The sequence below is a fragment of the Nanorana parkeri genome, unplaced genomic scaffold, assembly GCF_000935625.1.
Source record: "Nanorana parkeri isolate BGI_ZX_2015 unplaced genomic scaffold, ASM93562v1 scaffold124, whole genome shotgun sequence".
NCBI classification, from domain to species: domain Eukaryota; kingdom Metazoa; phylum Chordata; class Amphibia; order Anura; family Dicroglossidae; genus Nanorana; species Nanorana parkeri.
The window spans coordinates 1607467-1622028 of record NW_017306392.1 but is presented as its reverse complement, the minus strand read 5'-3'; the positions used below and the strand labels follow the sequence as shown (position 1 = coordinate 1622028).

The following is a 14562-nucleotide window of genomic DNA, read 5'->3' as shown; positions in this document are numbered from 1 at the left end:
CCCCTAAACATTGGGTTAAAACTTTTTAGGGGGGGGGGGGGGGTAGAGACTGTAAATGCCCTTGTTACATTGGTGGCCATTTGTATTTGCCCTTGTTTCATTGGTGATCATTGTAAGTCCCTCTTTACTGGTTAGAGTAAATGCTCCCATTCAATTGGTGATCAGTGTAACTGCCCCTTTACATTGGTGTTCAGAGAAAAAAAATGCCCTTCTTATATTGGTGGTCTTTGTAAATACCCCTGTTACATTGTCAATGTAAATGCCTCGTTTACTTTGGTGGTCAGAGTAAATGCCTACATTATATTGGTGATTAGTGTAAATGCCCCTGTTATATTAGTGGCCTGTTTAACTCTCCCTTTAACATTGATGGTCAATGTAATTGGTGGTTTTAGGGAACCAAGAAACCAGACAGAAATTAAAACTGCAGGTTTAATAAAAAATAAAAGGAGTTTAATAAAAACAACAGTAAACATAAATGGCAAAAAAACAATGGAGATAGTCTACAACGTCATCAGTGCCATGCCAGAGGTAGTCAGTCGGACCAAGTCAGAAAACACCGAGAGCAGGATGAACGGAAACAGTAGCTGAAGTCAGGAACCAGGAGATTAATCAGCCAGAGCCAGGGTCATACACGGAGAACAGGAACAACTGCAGATCACTTGGTAGATCAGAACCCACGCAAGGGCGGAGACTGAATAGACAAGCTGATGGTTAAATAGTGAAGTGGTGTTTGCATCATCATTCTGAGACAGAAATTTGCCAGGAGTTTTGTTAGTAGTTGCTGAATGATGATGTTAACAGGTTTGTTCATAAGAGGGTGCCAAAGAGGAACAAACAGTGTCCGAGACACTGCAAATAAGCTGGACAAGGAAGGCTAAGAAACCCTGACAGGTGGTCAGAGTAAATGCCCCATTATATTAGTGGTCAGTGTAAAAGCCCCTGTTATATTAGTGGTCTGTTTAAATTTCTCCTTAAGGCCCCATTCACACTGAGCGATTTATCGTGTGATTTTTTTGCAGCGATATCGCTCATATTTCCACGCGATATCGCTCTATGTAGCTTCTCCAATCCATTTCAATGGAGCTGTTCACATCCCGTCGCTCAATATCGCTTGTAGATCGTCGCTGGTAGCTTGTCGCTCCTACATGACCCTTTTTTCGAGCGATTGTGCTCCTGATTGCATACAGCCCAATAGGAAAAAGTCGCGTGACAAGTCGCTCAATATCGCTCAAAATTGCGCGATTTTCATGTCGCTCAGTGTGAATGGGGCCTTACATTGATGGTCAGTGTAAATTATCCTATTATATTGATGGTCGGTGTAAATGCTCCCCATTACATTTGTGATCTGTTGATATGTCAAATTTACATCGCTGGTTAGTGTATATACCCCCTTGTTACATTGGTGGTCAGTGGTAGATTTATATACTTGTGTCCATTCTAGATTTAAAATCAAGTGAGTGGGTGTTAAGCAGAAAGGGAATTCACTCTCTCTCGTTTCCCCCCCCTCCCACTGACCCTAGGCCACTGAATGCAGTTTTTTAAAAGTGTTATGTGAAATGATAGCTGTCATTTTGGGGGTCACCATGTGTCTGCCTAAATAATTGTATGACTTATGGTTTAGTGTATCAGTTTATGTTTTAATAATTATGAAATGCTTTTCATTCACCAGAGTCAATGTGGTCTCTGTTACCTGAAAACTCACTGAAAAAGCTAATTCACATGTTTAAAGTTTCCTTGGTAATATCGGTGCTTATGAAAAAGGAGGGGACTAGAGATTTGTTAGATGTCCTAAAGAAGCTGCACAAGGTAAGAAGGTTCCCAACGTTTTTTTGACTACTACCTTTTCAGGTGATAATCAGCTATGGCACTCAGGTACTACCTTCACTAGGGAAGCACGCATCTCTGTGTATGCTGTTGACATACTTTATATTGGTACATTCACATCGCTGAAAAAAAAATCTGAAAACCTATAGCTGGAAAAAACTGATCTAGCCTCTTAATGTTCTGTCTCTAATTTTGTGATGAAAGAGCAATATGTAAAGGCACCTGTACTGACCTGCATAACGTTGACCTCCTTCTGAAGATGCTAGTTACCTGTCTGTCATAACGATTCTGTCTTGAGTCACTGAGCTGAAACACATATGCAAATACTAAATTCAGAGTGAAGTCATATCTCCTGATCTTCCAGCTCAGTGACTCAAAACTAAACTTTATAACAGCATAATAGTCAGAAAGAGAAGTCAGCAATGGATACCTACATGTTTTTCTACACAAAAGTTTCCTTTAAAGTTTTTTCTTTAAAGAGTGCAGCAGACAAGCAGATACAATTTAATGTTATTACACACCATAGTGTTAGATAAAAATGCAAAGTTCCTGCATTGGCCCCTAATTCTGCAAAGCTCTTTCACATTTTTTGGACATGTCCTGAGGTACAACTTTATTGGTCAGAAATCCATGCCTTCCTAAAGACTGATTGGGGCTTCAATGTACACTGTACTGCTTAGGGTGCATACCAGAATTATGTTCCTCCAAAATTACTTTTTTACCTGTAAGGCAATAATGTTGCATTGGATAGACTTGCAACCACCCATGTATACCACTTTTTCCTTTAAATTAAAATATGAGGAGCTGCCAAAATGTACAATAATATACAGTATGTGATCTGTGTGTGCTCCTGTAAGTTTTCTAAAATATAGGTTCCATGGTAATCCACTTTGGCACTAATAGTACAAGTCCAGCTTAGAATTCAGCACTGGGATGATCCTCAAGATGATTGATTGTGGTTTAAAGCGGGACTACAACCTCTTATGCTTCACAGTCAAGGAAGGTATCAACTTATCCTCTATTTGGATTGCAGTTGCAATGGTGCTGCACATGTAATCAACTATGACACCAGCCATTTAAAGACTTTAGCTGCAATAAGCCTAGTGGCATCCTTGACAGTTGGCATGCAGTGTGAGAGCTAAGGTTCTGTTGCCTCTGACTGCTAGTCCTCAGGAGCTTTTGAGTGAGAATTGGCGACATAACTACTGTGCTCCTCACTCTTCTCCTTGCTGGAGGCTCAGACATGAGGAAGCAAAGCCTTGCCTTTATCAAGCCGGCTGCCTCTATATAGAGGCACAGTGCAGAACAAGGCATTATTGGGACAATAATTGAGAAAGATCAGCTGCAGCGAGACCAGATGCAATACAGGTGACTATTCCTTTGTCCTCTTCCTGCCTTTTTCTTGGCTCCTTTTGAAGCACCTACAGGTGACAGGTCTTTCTGTCATTCTGACAGGCAAAGCTCTGACACTTCTATCTACCCCCACTACACACACACACATCACAATGATGGGCTGCCTGACTGGCCAGGAGGAAGGTACAGGAGATAGGAAGGTTTGGCAAGCTTTGCCACATTAGGAATGTGTGTATGGATTACTGTACTTGAGACTTGGCACTTTGTAAACATTAAAACTAATTATAAAGTTCCAGAAAGCCACTTCTGTGTTCCTGAGGTTTCCGATGTGATCATTATCCCAGTCGATCTTAGCAACTGGCGCATATGGCAAAAGCAGCCTGTGAGTAAAAAACAGTGTTAATTACAGTGTTAATAATTACCTCTGTGCTTTCCTTTTTGAGATATGGCTATCCTAAAAACCAAATGCAGTTGGCTAAATGATTCTGGTCCATGCATTCTTTGCTTTTTGTCCCTGCTTGTTATAAAATGTTCTAAAAAAAGAAAAGAAATGCAGACACCACATCTGAGCCTGTGTAATCAGCAAAATGTTATGTTTTTGTTTCTGGGTTAAAATATACTTTAATTACCTCTGTGTTGTCTTTATCCAGATACAGACTCTCAAGAAACATCATCAATGGCCATTTTTTGATTTGTTTGTTTCATTGAGCCTAATTATGATATAACTGAAAAATTCTACTTATGGCACTTTTTTAGATACTTGTTCACATTAATTTCTCTTCATCTACACATTAATTGTTCAATCTTATGCACAAAAGTAGCTGCCCCTACATTAGATATGACCACTTTCTCAGTCATCCCAACCACTGCAAATCAGCCTAATAATTTTGCTTTCACGTCTAGTTGCTTTAATTATCCTTCGTTACACCAGATAGTGACATAAGTTAATAGGGATGAATTCGTCCAAACCTGGGAAGAAGAAGCTGTCAGTGCTGGCCCACCACAGCTGCACAGCTTCCTTTTGGGGTTTGGACAAGCTCAATCTCAGAACGAACAGAAGCTCATCACTATGGGTTGGTCTTCCAATGTGCTGAACGTATTGACTCTGCCAAAAATAGCACCTGTGGACTGCAGACAGGAAATGACACCCCAGACAATGTGCAAGGACACCAGCTGATGAGCATAGAATTCTCTTATGCTTTAAAATGAGTGCTGTGTTCCAGCACTCTCCTAGTGACTGGGCCTGCATCTGCGGAGATTATGAGCTAGGACAGTCCTTCTTAGTGCCAGTGTAAGGCCTGGTTCACACCTAGGTGTTTACGAGCAGTTCGAAAATCGCTTTAAACTGCCAACATAAGAAATCCCATGATTCTCAATGGCCCTGGTTCACACCTGAGCAGAAAAACACCAGCAGAAAAACGCAAAACGCCCGAAAAGGTACAGGAGCTTCTTTGGGCAGTTAAAAGTTTTTTTGCCCCATAGACTAGAGCGTTTTTGCGCGTTTATACGCGCGCTCTTCCATTGCCCACAATGGTTTATGAGCTGCCAATCAAAACGCGTGTCTTCATGTACGCGAGTTAAAACGCACAAATAACCACATGCTGCTAACGCAAGTACAAACGCGCAAAAACAGTGCCGTCTAGGCGTGAACCCAGCCTTAGGGAAGGTATACCAGATCATCACTACTGATTTATCTTACTCCTTCCCACATATATCATTTTGTTTACATTATCATTCATTTACAGGTATTTATATAGAGCAGACAATTTATGGAGCACTTTACATACTGCACATTCACATCAGCCCCTGCCCTCAGGGAACTTACAATCTAAGGACCCTATCTCACATGTCTACAGGGTCGATTTAGACAGGAGCCAGTTAACATTTCGGCATGTATTTGGAGTTTAGTAGGAACTGGAATACCTGGAGGAAACCCATTGAAAGCACAGGGAGCACTGGCGGAACTACCAGGGTCGCAGCGGTCGCACTTGCGACCGGGACCTGATGTTCCGCCAGTTCAGGGGGGCCCAGCGAGAAGAGGATGGCACGCCGCCCGCGGAAAATAGAACCGCCTCTCTGAGCAGAGGAGCGGCAGGTAAGTTCCCGTCCCCGTCAGGAAGTTGGGTCCCCCAAACCAGCCCCGGCTACCTTTCACGCCGGGTCGAGTAGACAGTGAGGGAGAGCTGCACTCGCAGCCCTTCCTCTCAGCTGTCACAGGAGTTCTAGCACAGTGCTGTGCTAGAACTCCTGTATTGGAGGTGACAGATTCAATAAAGAGGACCTGTCACCTCCAAATGCTATCAAACTTGGGGCTTGTTACCAACGTGGATATCCTGTGAGGTTGCTCTCACAGGCTCTGTCCAGGTGGCGTATAGGAGCGTAGCGTCTTCTGACGCATTGACGTACAGTCCCCTTCCACAACGTTGGAGAACATGCATGTCCCCGACCTTTGAGCTGGTGTGGACGGCGTCCTGTATATTCCTACAACTTCCCAGAGCTCTCGGGCTATTACTGGGGAGACAAACCATGCAGGATACATGTATAAATGTTCTAGAAGGTTAAGTCTGGTCTTGTTCCTATATCCGTAACTAATTGCTATTGTCTTTCTTTTTGTCCAGAAAAAAAAAAACTTGGGGCTTGTTAGCTCTTGTGTGATAGCAAAAAAATTATTATTTTTTATTATTTTACTTTACTTTTGGGAGCTTCGGGGAGATAGTAGGGATCTAAATAGACCCCTGATATTTCCCTTTTAAAATAGAAAAAGAGATGGAGGACACAAAGTCCTCTATCTCTTATTGTGCAGCCCCTGTTATCAATGAACAGGAATCCTCTATACCAGTGCTTCTCAACCTGTGTAACCTCAGGACCCACATTTGTCATTGGTCATTAAGTGGTGACCCAAGTTGCACTTACAGTGGAACACATGGCATTGCAGCACCCCGCGTTGCAATTACGATGGATAGAACTGTGCGTGGGAGATGCGTTTGGGGTGTCATTTACATGAAAGGCAATTCACTGCACCTCCCAAACCAGAGCGTGCGTTAGGTGAGATTGCGTTATACAGTGCGTTAATTGCATTGGACTGTGTAATTAATGCACTTTACTAGTGTGAAAGGGCCCTCAAAAACACTGACAGACACACACAACAACAGACACAATCTCACACACTCACAGGGATTCTCACACACACATAAACACTCCCCCAAAAAATACATATTCTTTTTTCTACCTTACTACCTTTCTTCCTACCTTACGAGAGCTCCATCCATATGTGTATCCACTTGTACAGCTTCCTTGCAAACCCTGTAGAGGTGCCAGGAGCCAGAATGTAATTTTACTCCGGTCCAGGCACATCTACAGGACACGCGAGGGAGCTGTAAGCAATGCACCTTTTAGAAGGAGCCTGCTCAACGACACAGCCCTAGCCCACCCCACCTCAAGCTGACACTCGGGCAGCATATTTTGGCTGCTTGGTGCGAGAGCGGACATTGCTACGCTAGAGGGAGGCTGAGGAGCCTCTCACCTAGAAAAGTGGAAGGCATGTGGCGACCCACTGAACACGGGGTCGCGACTCACTTTTGGGTCATGACCCACCAGTTGAGAACCAAGGCTCTATACTGAGTGTTCCTGTCCATTCATAACATGAGGACATAGTGTGTTTACTATAACCACAATCATGAATGAACAGGAGGGGATGTAGATCACTTCCCATTCATTCATAATTGAGGATATAGTAACCATACTCTGTCCTCAATTATTTACAAACACTCAGCGATCACTGATCACTGACTGCTTGTACGCGCTCTCCATCCTGACACACTGTCACAGAAGGCTGAGCGAGCGGTGTGGGAGGAGAGCTCAGCCTCCTGTGACAGCGCGGGCTGTCTCCGCCCACACTGCTCTCCAGTGGCGTAACAACCGGGGGGGGCAGGGGGGGCACTTGCCCCGGGCGCAGGACTGAGGGGGGGCGCCGTCACGACCCCCGCTAACCGAAGCCATGGCTCCCTCTCTCTGACACGATCACCCGGCTGTCATCGGGCGGCCGCTCGCTCTTCCGAGGCCACTGCGAGCGGCCCTCTACAGTGCCTGATTGGAGGGCGCGTCTGCCTGATCCAGCCAGCCAGCCCGGATCGCATAGCGGCGATCCGGGCTGGCTGGATCAGGCAGACGCGGGCCTTTAATGGTTTCTTGCACTGGGGCCCTGAGGTTTCTAGTTACGCCTCTGACAGGGAGAACATACAAACTCCGTGCTGACAGTGTCCTGACTGGGATTATGAACTTTGCATTTAACTAGGCAATAGCTATGATGTTATAAACATAAAAATGTCATTGTTTTTAACAAAAGGTTGTATAACTAAGATTTACGACATACAACATTGCAGGACTTTTTTCTGCAAAAACTCTGTGGTTTTGGGCAGGGCCACACAGTGAAGATCTCAGGAGTGGAGGGCAAGTACTGTATATAAGTATTTGGCTTACCCTAGAGGTGTAAAAGGACAACTTCACTAAAATGTAAGATTTAACAAAAGTGGACTTTTCTTATTAGCATGAATTGTTACATTGTTGCCTGTGCAAGACAGTAGGTAAGGTTAACAGTCTCTGAAGGATAGCTGAGCTATAGAAAACATACAACGTATTTAGATAAGCTCCTTTTTAGATAACTACATTTGCTGGAATAATTCTGCCTGATAAGCTGTTATATTGAAGGTACAATGTCATCTTTAAGTGTCTTGTTCTTTCTATCTCATCTATAGGACACTGAAAGCAGCTCTGTTCCTGAAATATTTTGTCGTTATCCATATATCTTAACATTTCCCACTAAGGTTAATTATCTTCACTTTGATGGAGAAATTACAAAGAATGTAAGTATTCTAAGTTAACAATACATTTGGTGATTTGGCTCAGCTTAACTTATCACAATTTCACAATTTTGATTGTTTTCCTTACTTATTTGCTACCAATATAGCGTAGGATTTGATTGTATGCTTTTGACTGAAGTCTGTAAGCACACAAGCTTTGGTTCCTAAAACAATACCCCATGTTAGGATGACCCTTTTGGACATAACATTTTCTTGCTTTACTTGTCCCAACGTTGCCGAGAGCAGGGCTCAAAATTTCAAGTCCTGAGCTACTAACTAGGCCTTAAGAGTTACTTGCCACCAGTTGCCCCATCTAACCCCTACTGTACTGTGCGTCAGCAGTGTGACGCACAGTATAGAGACCTGCGGTGTGACACGCAGGACAGAGGCCAGTGGTGTGACACACAGTACAGAGGTCAACAGTACAGAGATCAGTAACAATGCAGAGTAGAAAGGTCAGTGGTGTAATGCCAAGTACAGAGTCCAGCGGTGTGACACACAGAGGTAAGCAGTACAGAGGTCAGTAATGTAGCGCAGAATGCAGAGGTCAGGGGTATAACGCAGAAAAAACAGACAGTGCACAGTTGATCTAATTCAGGTGCTCTCTTCCTCTCCTGGTGGTGGTGGGGGGTGCAGCCATGTTGCCTCCATGTACCGAGTGAAGCCTCCAGCAGCCTCGTTGAGCCTCCCTTCAGGTCCCGCGCTGCAGAAATGTACAAAGTACAGAGGTCAGTGGTGTGACGCACAGTACAGAGGTCAGCAGTGTGATGCACTGTACAGAGGTCAGCAGTGTGACACGCAGTACAGAAGTCAGTGGTGTGACGCACAGTACAGAGGTCAGCAGTGTGATGCACTGTACAGAGGTCAGCAGTATGATGCACAGTACAGAAGTCACTGGTGTGATGCACAGTACAGAGGTCAGCAGTGTGATGCACTGTACAGAGGTCAGCAGTGTAACGACAGTACAGAGGTCAGGAATGTACTGCACAGTACAGAGGTCAGCGGTACAGAGGTCAGTAATGTAACGCACAGTACAGAGGTCAGCAGTATGATGCATAGTACAGAGGTCAGCGGTATGATGCACAGTACAGAGGTCAGTAATGTAAAACACAGTACAGAGGTCAGCGGTACAGAGGTCAGTAATGTAACGCACAGTACAGAGGTCAGCAGTATAATGCATAATACAGAGGTCAGTAATGTAATGTACAGTACAGAGGTCAGCGGTATGATGCACAGTACAGAGGTCAGTAATGTAAGACACAGTACAGAGGTCAGCAGTATGACGCACACTGTAGAGGTCAGTAGATTCAGTAGATTCAGGTGGTCTTCCTCTCCTGGTGGTAGTGGGAGGAGGTGGGGGGGTAAAGAGATGAATCCTCCATGTATTGAGGTGAAGCCTCTCTTCAGGTCCTGCGCTGCATACATTTCCAGCCGGCCCATAGGAGCTCTGCAGTCTTCCTCCCAGCCTATGGCAGATGAGGTGGGCAGAGGAAGCTGCAGGTGGCCGTAGGAGCCGAAGTGAAGGGAAGACAGCCAATCTGATTATTTTCCTCCTCGGCCACTATGTAGCGGAGAGAACTGATTGAGCGATCGCCACTGCAGAAGCTGTGGTAGTTTTCCCCCTCCTGGTTCTGCCAGCTGCGCTACCCCGATGATTTTTTGCACTCCCACACAATTTTTACTCGCTAATTGCGAGGGGGCGAGCGGAAATTGTGAGCCCTGGCCTAGAGCATTGTGACCATGCATAAATATGGTTATAAGTGATGATTGTAAGGCTTACGGCAGAACACAACCCTATGCAGTTGGCCACGTCAGTAGGCCTTACGTCAGTGGCTTTCACCCTTTTGCTATATCGGAAGGGTCCCCCCGATGGTCTCCTGTAAAAGAATAGTTGTCATTAGCAGCTGACAAGCCACTGATGAGAGCTATTTATTAAAATACCCCCCCCCCCCCTTCGACCCTAACTGGGGGGGGGGGGTAGAGGAGGAGGAGTCAGCACTGTCATTCAGGTTGTCTGAGAGGGGAGGAGAGCAGAGCCGCCGGCTTTCAGATCGAGGATGGCTGAGCGGCTCAGGATAAAGAGAGCGGAGGATCAGTTAATATGTGTAATACTTACTGATCCTCTGTGTGCAGCACAAACACTGAATTGATCGCTGATCACTCCAATGTTTGTAAACAACTGAGGACATAATTTTAGGGGAATTTATTAAAACTGGTGGAGACAGAATCTGGCGCAGTTGTCCATGGCAACCAATCAGCACCCACCTTTCATTTTCAAACCTTAGCTGAACAAACTAAAGAGAAAAGCTGATTGGTTGCCATAGGCAACTGCTCCATATTCTTCTGCTCCAGTTTTGATAAATTCCCCCCTATGTCTCCCCAGTTTTGAATGAACAGACAGTGTTTTACATCACTTCCTGATCATTCATGAGTTTCTGAATGGGTAGAATCAGCTCACTACAGAGGCTTCTATCCATTCATAACTGGTTGTCAGTAAATATTTATTACTCTGTGTCCTCAATTTCTTCTACGGTATTTCAAAAGGGTAAATAAAAATAAATAAATAATAGAAAATAAATAACAAATGTAAAAAAATAAACCCCCCATCTCCCCCCACACACACATGTTATACATGTGCAACAGTGTGCACCATGCACATGCACTGCGGTGCTTTGTTAAAACAGATCGCAGTCCTTTATTTTTAAAATAACTAATCAACTGTGTGGCAGCGCATGGCAAAGCGTTGTGATACGCTGTGTTGCGATTAAATGTATGCCTGCATTATTTTATCACAACACACACACCAGCACAGTGCAAAAAGATTTTTAACATAAGTTGCTTATTTACAGTGTTGCATTCCTTCATTTTTTTGCAAAAATGCGCAATTTACAATTGACAAATATATTTGTTATTTATTGACTTAATACAGTTTTATCTTTTAAATTTAGTTGGGAAAAGTATTTTTTGTGTGCACCGATACTGATTTTAGTGTGCTTTTATCAATTTAATTGTGTATTTTTATCAGTTTGATATTGATGTAATAAACATTTGTGCAATTATCGCAGGACCTACAAAATTACTAGCACCATCTTTTTATCCTACCGGGACTTTGCTTTCCGAAAATATATGTTTTGGGGGGTCTTTTGCAAACTCTAAAAGCTGCAGTTGAAAATAAAAAAGATGAAAAATTGCAAAAACTGTGTGGCCAGGAGATTAAAAGCAATCCACAGGGCTTGGCAGCTAACGGGTTAAACCGCTTTTTGACTTTTGTTACCTGAATCTGCTGTTTCCCTCACCGGCACGGCTTCTGATGTGGGGTGGTGATCCTGTGCTGCAATTTGTACCCGTGCCCACTGGTTCAGTAGTCCTGACATCATCACACTAAAGCAACTTCTGGAGTTTGACAGAATCATGCCGCTGAACTGCAAATGGTGAGTGTCCACGTTATCCAGGCACTCTGCAGGGAAAAAGATAGAAGACTTGGAACTTGGCAGCTTCAGGTATATAAAAGAGGCTTTTAGATGTTTTATTTTGTTAATTAATAGTAGTTGAGGGGGGAGAGTGGGAGAAAGACTGCTGATAGTGTGCCTGCAAAACAGCTTCAAATGCAGATTGCTTTTACGGTACACCAGATTTTTAGTTTTTGTTGAAAAATATTATCTCACCATCATCATTCTTTTATAGCTCTCCAAAACAAACCAGTTTATATACCAGTATTCTTTTCTCAGAGTGTTAAGCTTCAAGCTCAACAAGTGCTGGTGATGAATAGAATGCAGGGCATCAGCGAAAATCCCAGGATACCAATTTTACATCTCAAATTGCGACGTGATCATTTGCTGGAAGATACCCTGCATAAACTAAGACTCGTGGAAGACTGTGATCTCAGAAAGCAACTAATGGTATTTTATTATATTTTATTTTGTAATCCGTTGAATAGGTTTGCGTTAGATTTGTTGTTTGCTGAAATAATGATTACATCATTGTCAATTGTCTAATAAAATAATCAATGCGCAGATGAACAACAAGATACTAAATCCATGTTGATATTATAGGTGGAATTCCAGGGTGAGACTTCAGCTGATCCCAGAGCTGCTCTTATAGAGGTCTTTCTCTCTGTGGGTGAGAAGATGGTTCATCCTGATTATGGATTATTCTCTTCCCCCGATCCAATGTTGCCAGTATGGTTTCCAAATCATGTAAGTTTCTTTTTTTTTTTGAAAATATGGTGCCAGTAACAGCTTTTTGGATGATATTATTATTACTATTATACAGGATTTATATAGCGCCAACATTTTGCGCATCGCTTTACAAAATGAGGGAGACAGTACAGTTACAATACAATTTCAGTACAGTAGGGTTGGGAGGGCCCTGCTTGGGAAAGGCTTACAATCTAGTAGGAGGGGCAAGTGATACAAAATGTAATAATTGTTTAGATTGAGTTAGCGGAAGAAGTAAAGGGGCAGTTATGTTGAGATGAGATAGGCTTCCCTGAAGAGATGAGTTTTTAAGGGTCGCCTAAAGGTGGACAGCGTAGGAGATAAGTGGACATATTGGGGTAAGGAGTTGCAGAGGATGGGAGACACTCTGAAGAAGTCCTGAAGGTGAGCATGGGAGAGGGGATAAGAGAGCTAGAGAGCAGGAAGTCTTGAGAGGAGCAGAGAGGATGGTTTGGGTGATATTTTGAGATGAGTTTGAAGATGTAGTCGGGGCGGAGTTGTGGATGGCTTTGTATGTTAGTATTTAGAATTTTATTCGTTGGGCAATTGGGAGCCAGTGGAGGGATTGGCAGAGAGGGTCGGCAGACACTGAATGCTTGTTAAGGTGGATGAGTCTAGCAGCAGCATTCATGATAGAATGAGGGGGGATAGCCTGTTTAGTGGTAGGCCAACAATGAGGGAGTTACAGTAGTCGGGGCGAGATATTAAAAGGGAGTGAAGTAGAAGCTTTGTAGTTTCGTTTGTTAAAAATTGGTAAATTTTAGAAATGTTACGGAGGTTGAGTCAGCAAGATTTAGATAGTGATTGGATGTGGGGCTGAAAGGAGAGCTCTGAACCAAGGATAACACCAAGCACCCTGGCTTGACTGGAGGGGTTGATTGTAGTGCTGTTGATTGTGATGGAAAATTCGGGGGAGGGGACACGGAGAGGGAAATATTAGAAGCTCAGTTTTGGACAGATTTCGTTTGAGGTAGTGGTGTGACATTCATGCAGAGATGTCAGTGAGTAGATTTGAGATACGTGAAGAGACAGAAGGGGTGAGCTGAGGAGTGGAGAGAGAGATTTGGGCGTCATCAGCATAGAGATGGTATTGGAAGCCATGGGAGGTTATCAACTGACCCCGGGAGGAGGTGTGGAGGGAGAATAGGCCCAAAGTCAGACCCTTGGGGGACTCCCACGGAAAGAGGAAGAGGAGAGGAGGAGGTAGAATTGTAGGTGACACTGAAGGTGCACTGAGATAGTTAGGAGGTGAACTATGAGAAAGTAGAGTCTTGGAGGCCAAGGGATTTGAGTTTATTAAGGAGAAGCAGGTGTTCAACTGTGTCAAAGGCAGCAGAGAGGTCTAAAAGTATGAGTATAGAGTAGTGGCCATTGGTTTTAGCAGTTAGTAGATCGTTAGTAAGTTTTAGAAGGGCAGTTTCTGTGGAGTGTTGTGGACGAAAGCCAGAATGAAACGGGTCAAGGAGATTGTTATTGTGGCAGCTCAGGCGGTTCTAGACCAGCCGTTCAAGAGGTTTGGAGGTAGATGGGAGCAAGGAGATGAGTCTCAAGTTGTCCAGAATGGTGGGCCCCAAAGAGTGTTGTTTTTTAATATGGTGGTCACCAATGCTTTTTTTTTAGAGTGGTAGGTACGACACCATTCGAAAGGAAGAGATTGAAGATGTGAGTAAGAGAGTGTAGAATAGTGCTAGAGGGGGACCTGAGTATTTGTGAGTGGATGGGGTCCAGGGGGCAGGTGGTTAGGCCTGTGTTAGACAAAAGAGTAGCAACTTCGTCTGTTGTAACTGGATCAAATGAAGAGAGTGGTGATGTGGTGGTAGACAAGGTGTGTTTGGAGTGGGAGAGGTCTGGACAGTGGACATTTCATAGCGAATTGTGTCAATATTATCTCTGAAGTAATTGGCAATTTTCTGAGTTGAAGGTAGAAAAGAGTTGATGAGGACTCACTAAAGGTTAGAGGATGTTAACGAGTGTGATGGAATAGGTCTTTTTCGCTGTGTGGAGGCGGGTACTTTATTTTTGGAGCGCAGGTTTATATTGGGTAAAGTCTTGCAGGGATTTGAATTTACGCCATAGTCGCTCAGGAGCACGACTATGTCTTCTAAGTCTTCTAGTGTCATTTGTCTGCCAAGGCTGTAGTGGACGGCGCCTGATTCTGTGAGTGGTGAGAGGGCAAGTGCATCCATACAGGACGAGAGTGAGCTATTGTAGAGAGAAGTGACATCCCCAATATACTGTATGTTCCTATCTCTGGTTAATCCCAATGATCAGCTAATTATGCTGGATATAACAAAATAAAAAACATGTCA

General features: G+C 43.8%; 1 protein-coding gene across 1 annotated transcript in view; it reads left to right on the top strand.

The window, feature by feature from the left end:
* Positions 1-14562, top strand: part of LOC108784681 (probable E3 ubiquitin-protein ligase HERC6) — a 49244-nt gene that overhangs the window by 20886 nt on the left and 13796 nt on the right. The window contains exons 13-17 of the mRNA XM_018553552.1: positions 1670-1806; positions 3443-3559; positions 7932-8039; positions 11765-11935; positions 12089-12232. Of these exons, the coding sequence (XP_018409054.1) occupies positions 1670-1806; positions 3443-3559; positions 7932-8039; positions 11765-11935; positions 12089-12232 (677 nt within the window). The remainder of the gene's footprint in view (positions 1-1669; positions 1807-3442; positions 3560-7931; positions 8040-11764; positions 11936-12088; positions 12233-14562) is intronic.